We start from the raw sequence: 11,731 nt of genomic DNA, 5'->3' as shown, positions 1-11,731 counted from the left end.
GTCATTCCCATGACCACTCTTGCAGCTGAGATCAGCTGGAATACGATTAAAACAAACAAACACGGTTTCTGCCTTTAGTCAGTCCTTTTGTCTTGACCTGTTTGTCTTCTGAACATCAAAAATGATATGCTAAGAAATGAGATTCATTTTAAGTATTTTTCAAGATAAGCATGATGAGATAGATCTTCTCTATATTAGCAAATACTTGTACTCAAAAACATCCCAGAACAGGTTTTAACTCAACTAGTTTATAAAATTCAGCTTAAAAAAAACTAAAATCATTTTCTATTTACTGGAAAATCTCTAAAACTAGACTTTCCTAAACACATAAACTGCTTGAAACACAAGCAGAAACCAATTACACCTATAAATAATACACAAGCAATTTACTATTTTCCTTTGTTGTTGTTGTCTTCCAGAAAAAGTTATGCAGAAATGAGAAACTAAAAAATGTTTTTCTAGTGCGAAATTAACTTTTTCGTTAACATTACTTAAAATGAGTCAAAACATGTTCCTAAAACTTGTAGAATAAAGTATTCCAAAAAGATTAAATTTTATGACTTATCTAAGTTCCTTAGTCTGAGAAAGTAATTTAAATATTTTGTTTCTAAAATTAGAACTAAAAACTGCTTGTTCAGTTTAGTAATCTGAAAAGGAGGTAGATATAGTAAATAAAATTTTAAAGATGGTATTGTTTCATCATAGCCCAGTAATCTGCAACAAAACTCAGTAAGACAACATATATTACTATGTTTTCAAATTTATATGCTAAAAACTAAAAAGTGTAAATAGGGAATCGTTTCTTCAAATAAAATAGCATACCTGAATAAATTCAGATATAAGTGCTGCAAGTAAAATAGTTTAAACCAACTACTTCCCTTAACAGTTCACTTCAAAATGAATAAATACACAAGCAACTATTCTTTTAAGAGTAGTTAAAGGAAAACTGAAATATCCATAAAAATCCATAACTATACCCATACTGATTTTCTCCTTCCCCTTTGCTTTAAATTCATGTAGAAGATAAATTACAAAATTAAATTACTCCGTTCTTCATCTGGTCTTGATCATATCCATTTGATCAAAGCCATTTATCTTAACCGAGGCCTTCCACAGAAAATCAGTGGCCAAACCCTAAAGGTATCTCTTTACCTCACTGCAGAATTCCCCCAGGCTCCATGCTTGTCTGTGAGAATGTTGATAATTTTCTGGATTAGTTGAGTTGCTGTGACATGGTCTCGATATTTAGCTGCTCTTATCAAATGATCACACATCTTCTCATCTTCTCGTTTGTCTGCTGAATACTGGGCACACAGAGACTTGGATAGGAAAAAGAAACATCTATTAATATAAAAATATGGGGGAAAACCCCTTTAAATGCATGATGAAATAATCTCTAATATGCACAGAACCAAACAAAAATTTAAAGTGACTTTTACATTGCTCATGAGCTGAACTGACAGAGTTGGTGACCTACTGCCTCAGTACAACAATCCCCCGAGAATTTATTTCTCTGTCATTCAGAAGGTACACTCAGAAGTGGTTAATATCTAAGCAGAGACCTAAATAAAGAGAAGAAGCCAGTGATGTGCAGATGTGGGGTCCACACTACAAGTAGCATGAAGGGAGGTTGCAAAGAACTAAAGCAAAGTGAACAAAGAGAAGAATGGTATGGAGAGAGACTGGAGAGGGAGGCAGGCGGGGGTTGCATCATTTAGTACTGTGTAGTTATGGTAAGGAGTTTAGATTCCATTCTAAAGCAATGGGTTACCCGTAGGTTAATCAGGGGAATGATGTGACTGATTTACATATTAAAATGATCAGCACAGCTCCATTTAGAGACAGAGGAACAAGAGGCTTAAGGAGGGAGATGGGTTATCAGGCTACTGCACAGGTCCAGAAAAGAGAAGCTGGCGGTTTGTACTAGTAAACCAAGCTAGTTCTCAACAGCTTTAGAAAACACCAGCAACAGTGTGGTCTCTCAAACCCTGGCGACGCAAAATGGACCACCAGCACTAGAATAACCTAGGAACTTATTAAAAGTGCAGAATTATAGGTCCCACTCCACACCAACTAAATCAAAACCTGGATTTTAATGAGATCTCAAGGTGATTTCTAAATTAAAGTTTGAACAGTACTTTCTTAGACATCAATTTTGCCAAAACAAATTTAGAATTCTTTAGCAATAATCAGATACAACACAATCACTAGTTTCCAGGATGCTTATTTCTTTGCTTTTGGAATGCAGACATCTGTGGTATCATGTTTAAGATGCTATGCTACCTAATTAATTGCTTAAAATTAAAAAAAATAATGATTAATGTAAACTTGTTACTTAAAAGGTCAGTCCAGCTGGATAGTTCCTTCCTTTCTCTTAGAGTGAGAGAGAGGGAGTGCATGGTTCCAGGAGTACTGAGGGCTCTTTCTGCACCAGAAGAGAAGCAAGCCTGAGGATGAAGACAATACCCACAGGGAGCGGAGGTATGAGGATTACATAACTAGCCTACTCTGAATGGGATCGTAAACTTGTGGGTCAAGCTAAGATCAGCCTACCTTTAAATTAAACTTTCTGAGAGACCTTTTTTTCCTTTAAGACTTTTTACAAGAAACTATAAGCTCCTGTTCATTCACTGAAGTCCAATATGAACTAGGTTTTCTGTTCCTAATACCACAAGCAACCCCAATGATATGGTGTTTGTGTAAACGCATAAAGAATCAAATATCTCTTGGTTTGTACAGAACACTAGGCTACTGAGATCAAAGGCTGAATCAGCTTAATAGCCTTTGCCCTGGAGAATCCCCATTCTAGACTATGAGAAGGGAATTGGGAATAAAAGTACAGTCATCTCTTGCTATCTGTGGTGGGGGTGGGGGCGTGGGGGGGGAAGGGAGCAAGGTTCCAGGACCCCCATGGATACCAAAATTTGCAGATGCAAAATCCCTTTCATACAAATAATATAATATATATGAATATGTTATTATGCATATGAATAAATGTACGACTAGAAAACAAATCAAAAACCAGACTAAAGCATCATCTTTGGCAGTCTTTATCAGTCTTAAGCACTTTACCTTGCTAGGTCTAACTGTCCTCCCATCTGCCAAAATGAGAGGATTATATTACCTCTAAGGATCGTACACTTAAAAGATTTTGGCCAATTTCTAGGAGGTTAGTTTCTGTATATTGTTAAAAGGAAAGTACCTCTTTTACCTAAGCACTGATATGGAAAAAATAAATTATGTTATAAATGAGATTCATTTATATATAAAATACAAGCAAATGCCAGGCTTCCCCAGTGGCTCAAAGATAAAGAGTCCACCGGCAATGCAGGAGACACGGGCTCAATCCCTGGGTCAGGAAAATCTCCTGGAAAAGTGAACGGCAACCCACTCCAGTATTGTTGCCCAGGCAATCCCTCGGACAGAGAAGCCTGGAGGGCTACAGTCCATAGAGTCGCAAAGAGTCGGACATGATTGAAACGACCGAACATGCACTGACTGAAACGACCGAACATGCACACACAGGCAAGTGCCAGACACCACGTTAAAAAATAAAAGCCTGAGCCAAACAAACGCCAAGATAGTTCAGTCTGTCAAAATCATGATTTGAGCAAAGAAAATATGATTAAGAAACACTTGAAGGGAGTAGTTTAAGTGAAGATAACTAGGGAATTATTCCATTGTTAACACAAAGGTTAACTACTATGTGATATTTTCAGAGATTCATCCCAGAACTAGGCAGCACTCTGTAGGTTACTTCACATCAAAGTCAACCACATGCTAAAACCAAAAGGACAAAACAGCAGACACTGTGAGAATGTGTATAGCTTAAACATCCCCCAATGGACGCACAGTATGCCTTTATCTAACCTCACCTGATAATAAGAGGGAATTAAGATTATTGATGGAAATTAAAAAATAATTGGTTTGAATACTCCCCTGAAACACCAGATACCTTCATATTAAATGTACCAAAATTACCAAAAAATACATTATTAAATAGGCTACCTGTATGTACTTTATTAATATTAGACTAGTTTAACTTTATTAAATCATATTCTTCAAAACATTTGGTAAGCAACTGAAGTTTGCATAAAAAGGCATAATTCTAAAAAGAAGAGTCCAAGGTAGTAAGTTAAATAGCAAAATGGTTTAAAGTGCTCTTTAATGGATCCTCCTTTATAATATAAACAGCAACTTTTCATATCTGACATAAAATCTATAGATATAAATCACATTAAAGGGCTATTCTCTCCTGATTATCAATCTCTGTCTCATTGTGGAACATTAGAGTCACATCTAACCTTAAAACATGATAAAAGGAAACCAAACAAGAATGTTTTGTAACGATATAATGAACTTGCATCTATTCTTAAAAGCATCTTTAAAATGCAATTTTATTCTTATTAAAAAACCAATAACATATTCAACATATGACATATCATTCAAAGTCAAATACAGATGAGGAATATTTGCCTGAAGATCAAACACATGTTACTTATTGAAGGAATATGTGTGTGTGTGTGTGTGTGTGTGTGTGTGTGTGTGTGTGTGTGTGTACTTGTGTTTAAGGGTTAAGTGGAGGTATCCCAAAAGACCTTACCAAAATGTACCATCTATCAATAAATTCAAGGGCCAGGTCTAATGTGTGCCTGCTAAATTGCTTCAGTTGTGTTAGACTCTGGACCCTATGGACTGTAGGCCACCCGGCTCGTCTGTCCATGGGATTCTCCAGTCAAGAATACTGTAGTGGGTTGCCATTTCCTTCTCCAGGGGATCTTCCTAGCCCAGGGATTGAACCCAGGCCTCTTGTGTCTCCTGCATTGGCAGAAGGGTTCTTTGCCATGAGCGCCACTTGGGAAGCCCACCAGGTCTAGGACTTTCATTCAGTTTTACTTCACATCAACTTTTCTGTTTTCCTACTTTAAGCAACACATGAACTAAGTAATATAGCATCACAACAATGACCCTCCTGCCCAACCTGAATCTTAAAATTAAAAAAACAGAAAAAAGTATCCTGGGAACTAATTCAAATATATTTGATTTGAATTTGATTATTGCTAAAGAAATCTAAGATTTATTAATATAGAATTAATAAAACATAAGATAAATCTAGTTCTTAAAAAATTCACTTAACTGAAGAGAGGAGCAATTTAGACTGATCAATTATAATCCAAATAACTATTCTGGATCTTAAAATAAAGAAGTAAAGACAATATCACATTTAGCCTTTCCTTTCAGATATATGTCTCTAAGTTTACTATCTATCCTTTGTATGAAAGCTCAGAGAGGAATGAACTTAAAATCAAGCACATTTCTCTATTATGCTCCTGCCATCACTCTGATGACCTTTCTGGTGGTCAGACTTCCTCTTCATTATCTCCCAGGATGCTTGCATTTTCTCAAAGCTTTGTCATATGTCCCTTGGCAATATCATCCACTCCCATCATCATCTGCTATTATCAATTTAGATGTAGCTTCAAGTTTTTCATGTTTGACTCAGCTGTTTCCCAAATCCAGATCCCACATTTCTATCTGTAGGACAGTCTCCAATCATTCAATAAGTACCTAAAATTTAAAACATACAACCCACCATCTTTATCCCAAACATGCTATTACACTGAAAAGGGAAAGGTTTTCTATTTCTGTCATCTGTGACTTTTCAATTTCCCTCACATCATATCCCATCATTCCCAGCAAAACCTCTAACCACTCATCACAGCCCTAATGTAGATCTTTATTTGCTCACAACTCAGCTCTTGAAATAATCTTCTGTCCTTTTATGAGAAGTCCCAGAATTATTTCTAGAAAAATTTGCTTTGGAATAACATAGATATATGTACAGATCCTATCCTCAAAAAATACATAATTGTTTAAGATACTGAAAACTTAGAACCAAATTTTACTGCCTAGATCTGCGTACGTGCAGCCAGCTCTACAGTGGAGTATCACCTTTTACATCACCACCCATCCACAGTCTGTGTGCCAGACACACTAGACTACACACCACTGCCCAAACGGCGTGCAGACACGTTCAAGGGCAGGAAAACGCACTTCTCCTAGAGCTGTTGTATGTGAAACAAGTTTAAAGATGTCTACTGAGAACGTAAGAGGGAAAATTTGAAAGACAAACTACTAGAGAAGAGGAACTCATGCAGAGGAAAATATATGGAAATCTAGAAGTCCTTTTGATTCTTTACCTGAATATAAAAGGTGGAAAAAAACTCAAAAAATCCAAAATAACTGGAAATTAAACAACATCTCCAAATAAAAAATATGGATCAAAAATGAAATCACAAAGAAAATTAGAAAAAACTGTGGGAACTGGATAGAACAGCATTTAAAGTAAAATTTATACATTTAAATATATTAGAAAATATTAAATATTCAAGGAAGAAATAATACAAATCTTAAACTCAGATGACAGAAGCTAAGGAATACACTGCAACTAATTTTGCATTAAGGGAACAGAAAACTAAATAATAACAATTTGCATAAATAAACACAAAAACTCAACAAAGTACTACCATTCAGCTATATATAAAACAGACTATAGACCATGATGAAGTAGAGTATATCTATGGAATGTAAAGTTGATTTAATATTTAAATATAAACCAGCATAAAATTCACTATAAGACAGAAAAAAGGGAGAAAAACATATCTAAATCATTTTTAAAAGCAATTAATTAAATAATCAATTAACATTCAAAACCCTTTCATGAAAATAAATAAATTAATTAAATAACAAGCACTCCACAAACCAGGAATACAAGAGACTTCCTAAACCTTAGGAAGGACATCTATAAAAATTATTCAACTAAAACTGGAAATAAAGTGCTATGTCCTCTCTCATGACTTCTACTCAATATGGTAAAAGAGATCTTAACCAACAGAATGAGACAAAAAATAAACAAGTAAGCAAAACGACAGTTTGAAAAGGAAAGACTAACAGACTCTTTATTTGTATATGCCTTCCTCCACATTATAATTCTGAGCATTCTAAGAAAAAACTACTAGAATATATAATACAAGTTTCTTAGATAAAAGGTCAATATACTAAAAGTTAATTATGTACCTACATACTGGCAATAAATAACTCAAAAAAAATTAAAAAAAACAATTAACAATATCATTAATAATGTGAAATATTTAGCAGTATATAAAAACATATTCAAGTCTACACAATGAAAACCATAAAACACTGCTAAGAGAAACTAAGACTAAATAACTGAAGATATAGACAATGTTCATAGATTTTAAATCTCAGTATTTAAAAAAAATATATACTTTTCAAATTGGTTTTATAGGTTCAACTCAATCTTAATTAATACTTTGGGAGGTTTTCTTAAGGACATATTGACAGCTGAGTCTAAAATATACCCGAACAAAAAAGAAAAGAAAAAAAATTTACAAACGAGAGATGAAACTGTAGAATTTTTTACTCTGAATCACACTGTAAAATAAGAAATCAAGACAGCATAGGTTACGAAATGAAAAAACAGTGCTTTTCAACAACTGGTACTGAAACACCTGGCCACTGTCAAAGGAGCAAAAAAAGAAAAAAACTTGTTTTCACCTCATACCACACACAAAATGTTTAATTCAAAATGAGTGAAAAATATAAATGTAAAAGTTAAAATTTAGCACTTCTAGGGAAAAAAACAGAAAATTTTATGAACTTCAAGAAGGAGAGAATACTAAGACTAAAATTCATAGACTGGAGAGTGTAAAAGAAAATCATAACCATAAAAAAATTGACAAATTAGACTTCAGTGAAACTTATAAAATCTGCCCTGTAAAAATCACCATTCAGAAAATGAAAAGGCCAGTGAGGGAAGGAGAGAGTGGGATGAATGGAAAAAGTAACATCAACATATATGCACTCCCGTAAGTAAAAAAGATACCAAGTGAAAAGTTGGGAGCCTAGCCTGGCATTCTGTAATGAACTCTGGGGTGGGTAAGGAGGGGAGGAAGCTAAAAAGGGAGGTGACACATGTGTGATTACAGCTGATTCGTGATGTTGTACAGCAGAAACCAACACAATGTTGTTTAGCAATTTTCCTGCAATTAAAAAAGAAATTAAAAATAAATGAATAAAGGAAAAAAGAAAATGAAAAGGCAATGAGAAGAAACATTCACCATATGTATAACTGACGAAAGAGTTCCTTACAGGAAATATAAAGAACTCCTACAGTGCAATAAAGACAAAGAAATTTAAAACCATAAACAAAGGATCTGACTAGACATTTTACCAAAGATATACAAATGACTAATAAGTATGTGAAAAAATGCATAGTCAGCAGAGAAATTCAACAAAAATCCACAACACTCTATCATTATATACACACTAGAAGGGCTGAAATTACAGGAACTGATAATAAATATTGGCGAGGATGTGGAACAAAGGGAACTCTCATACCTACCAACTAGACTGATGAAGGGTAAAACCTACAAGTAGTCTAGAAAATAGTCTGGCAGCTTCTCCTAAGCCTAAATATAAACTTGCAACAGCACATTGCAATTATACTCCTAGGTATTTCCTCCAAATGAATGATAACATATTTGCACAAAAACGAATTGTATGAAAATGCCCATAATGCTTTTAATCGTAAGAGCCAAACACTGGAAATTACCCAATATACACCCACAGAGGAATGGATAAACAAAGCAGTACTGCTAAGCAGTATAAAAAACAAGACAGTAATACACAAACAACAATGTGGATTAGTATCAAGAATTTTATGTTGACCCAAACAATCCAGACATTAGAGCACCCATTATGTAATGTATATGAAATTGTGTACCACACCAAACTATCTATAATAACAGAAACCAGATGAGCAGTTGTCTACAGTTAGGTATGTGTATGAATCTGCCTGAAAGGCAGGACACCTGGGTTCAGTTCCTGGGTCAGGAAGATTCCCCTGGAGAAGGAAATGGCAACCCACGCCAGTATTCCTGCCTGGAGAACCGCATGGACAGAGGAGCCTGGCGGGCTACAGCCGGTGGGGTCGCAGGGGTCGGACACGACTGAGCGACTAAACCACCACCACCAGTGTGTGTATGTGCAGCGGAACTGACCACACTGAAACAAAAGCGAATTCTCCAAGATGACAGAAAATTTCCATATCTTGATTATAACAGCAACAAAGATATATACACTTGTCAAAACTCATCCAACTGTATATCTGGAGTATATTATATATAAATCACTCAATAAAGTATATTTAAGAAGTTCTTAAAAATGAATAGTCAAGGCACTAACAGGAAAGAAAGTAGTTTAAATATTCACATTGAAAAAACTAGCACACACACTAAGTAGGTCAATGCACTCTATAAAATCAGTAAGGTAGATAAACAGTAAGAGAGAGAACTAATAAGAAACCAGGTAAAAGACAAATAGGTACTGCACAAAAATTCTTTTCAAAAAAATAATCCATGGCTGATTCATGTCAATGTATGACAAAAACCACTACAATACTGTAAAGTAATTAGCCTCCAACTAATAAAAATAAATAAAAACAAAAACAAAAATAAAAATAATACATAACAAGCAGGAGAAAAAATGTACACTTTAATTTGTAAAGAAAATCCAAAATAAAACACAGTGACATACCACTACACAACTACCAGAAATGGTCTCAGACAACAAAAGAGTTCAAAATGTAGTACTTGGGTACAATCTCAAAAATGGTAGAATGATTTCAATTCCCTTCCAAGGCTAACTATTCAACATCACAGTAATCCAAGTCTAAGCCACAACCACAAATATTGAAGAAGCTGAAGTTGACGGCTTCTATGAAGACCTACTCGATCTTCTAGAACTAACACCAAAAAAAGACATCCTTTTCATCATAGGGGATTGGAATGCAAAACTAGAAAGTCAAGAGATTCCGGGAAGTGAAAGTAAGTTTGGCCCTGGAGTACAAAATGAAGCAGGGCAAAGGCTAACTGAGTTTTGTCATGAGAAATCACGGGTCGTAGCAACAGGAGAGACAGCTCTACACATGGACATCACCAGATGGTCAGCACTGAAATCAGACTGATTATAGTCTCTGCAGCCAAATGGAGAAGCTCTATACAGCCAACAAACACAACACCTGAAGCTGACTGTGACTCAGATCATCAGCTCCTTATCACAAAATTCAGGCTTAAATTGAAGAAGGCAGGGAAAACAACCAGACCATTCAGGTATGACCTAAATCAAATCCTTTAAATTTATACAGTGGAAGTAACAAATAGATTCAAGAGATTAGATTTGATGGACAGAGTGCCTGAAGAACTATGGATGGAGATTCATAACACCGTACAGGAAGCAGTGACCAAAACCATCCCAAGTGAAAAGAAATGCAAGAGGGCAAAGTGGTTATCTGAGGAGGCTTTACAAATAACCAAGCAAAGAAGAGAAGTGAAAGGTAGGAGAGAAAGGGAAAGATATAGAGAACTGAATGCAGAGTTCCAGAGAACAGCAAGGAGAGAGGAGAAAGCCTTCTTAAATGAACAATACAAAGAAACGGAGGAAAACAAGAGAATGGGGAAGACTAGGGATCTCTTCAAAAAAACTGGAGATAGCAAGGGAACATTTCATGCAAGGATGGGCACGATAAAGGACATAAACAGTAAGGACCTAACAGAAACAGAAGAGATTAAGAAGAGGTGACAAGAATACACAGAACTACACACAAAAGGTCTTAATGACCAGAGTAACCACGATGAGGTGGTCAGTCATCATGCCAGACATCCTGGAATGTGAAGTCAAGTGGGCCTTGAAAGCATTACTATGAACAAAGCTAGTTCATAGTATGAAATGAACTAGAAGGAATTCTAGCTGAGCTATTTCAAATCCTAAAAGATGATGCTTTACAGTGCCGCAATCAATATGTCAACAAATTTAGAAAACTCAGCACTGGCCGCAGGACTGGAGAAGGTCAGTTTTCCATTCCAATTCCAAAGAAAGGAAATGCCAAAGAATGTTCAAACTACTGTAAAACTGTGCTCATTTCACATGCTAGCAAGGTAATGATCAAAATCCTTCCCGATAGGCTTCAGCAGTACATAAACCAAGAACTTCCAAATGTACAACCTGAAATTGAAAAGGCAGAGGAACCAGAGATCAAATTGCCAAAATCCACTGGATCACAGAAAAAGCAAAGGAATTCCAGAAAAAATATCTACTTCTGCTTCATTGACAATGCTGACACCTCTGACTGTGTGGGTCACAACAAACTGTGGAAAATTCTTAAAGATAAGGGAATAGCAGACCACCTTGTCTCCTGATTAATCTGCACGCAGGTCAAGAAGTAACAGTTAGAATTGGACATGAAATGATGGACTGGTTTAAAAGTGAAGATATAACTTTCAGACAAAGGTCTGCATAGTCAAAGCTAAGGTTTTTCCAGAGAGTTCGACCATAAAGAAGGCTGAGCACTGAAGAATTGATGCTTCTGAATTGTGGGCTTGAGAAGACTCTTGAGAGTCCCTTGGACTGGAAGGAGATCAAACCAGTCAGTCCTAAAGGAAATCAACCCTGAATATTCACTGGAAGGACTGATGCTGAAGATGAAGCTCCACTACTTTGGCCACTTAATGCGAAGAGCCAACTCACTGGAAAAGACCTTGATGCAGGAAAAGATTGAGGGCAGAAGGAGAAGGGGATGACAGAGGATGAGATGGTTGGATGGCATCACTGGCTCAATGGACATGAGTTTGAGCAAACTCCTGTGACAGTG

The 11,731-nt window shown here is 35.8% G+C and overlaps 1 protein-coding gene across 5 annotated transcripts in view; it reads right to left on the bottom strand.

The window, feature by feature from the left end:
* LRBA (LPS responsive beige-like anchor protein) overlaps positions 1-11,731 on the bottom strand; it is a 720,084-nt gene that overhangs the window by 399,710 nt on the left and 308,643 nt on the right. For all 5 annotated transcript variants that reach the window (XM_070474768.1, XM_070474770.1, XM_070474771.1 and 2 more), the window contains exon 37: positions 1,153-1,319. In XM_070474768.1, coding sequence (XP_070330869.1) covers positions 1,153-1,319 — 167 coding nt within the window. The remainder of the gene's footprint in view (positions 1-1,152; positions 1,320-11,731) is intronic.

The sequence above is a fragment of the Odocoileus virginianus genome, chromosome 12, assembly GCF_023699985.2.
Source record: "Odocoileus virginianus isolate 20LAN1187 ecotype Illinois chromosome 12, Ovbor_1.2, whole genome shotgun sequence".
In the NCBI taxonomy this organism is placed as follows: domain Eukaryota; kingdom Metazoa; phylum Chordata; class Mammalia; order Artiodactyla; family Cervidae; genus Odocoileus; species Odocoileus virginianus.
The sequence above is the reverse complement of the archived record's forward strand: the minus strand, read 5'-3'. Positions and strand labels throughout refer to the sequence as shown.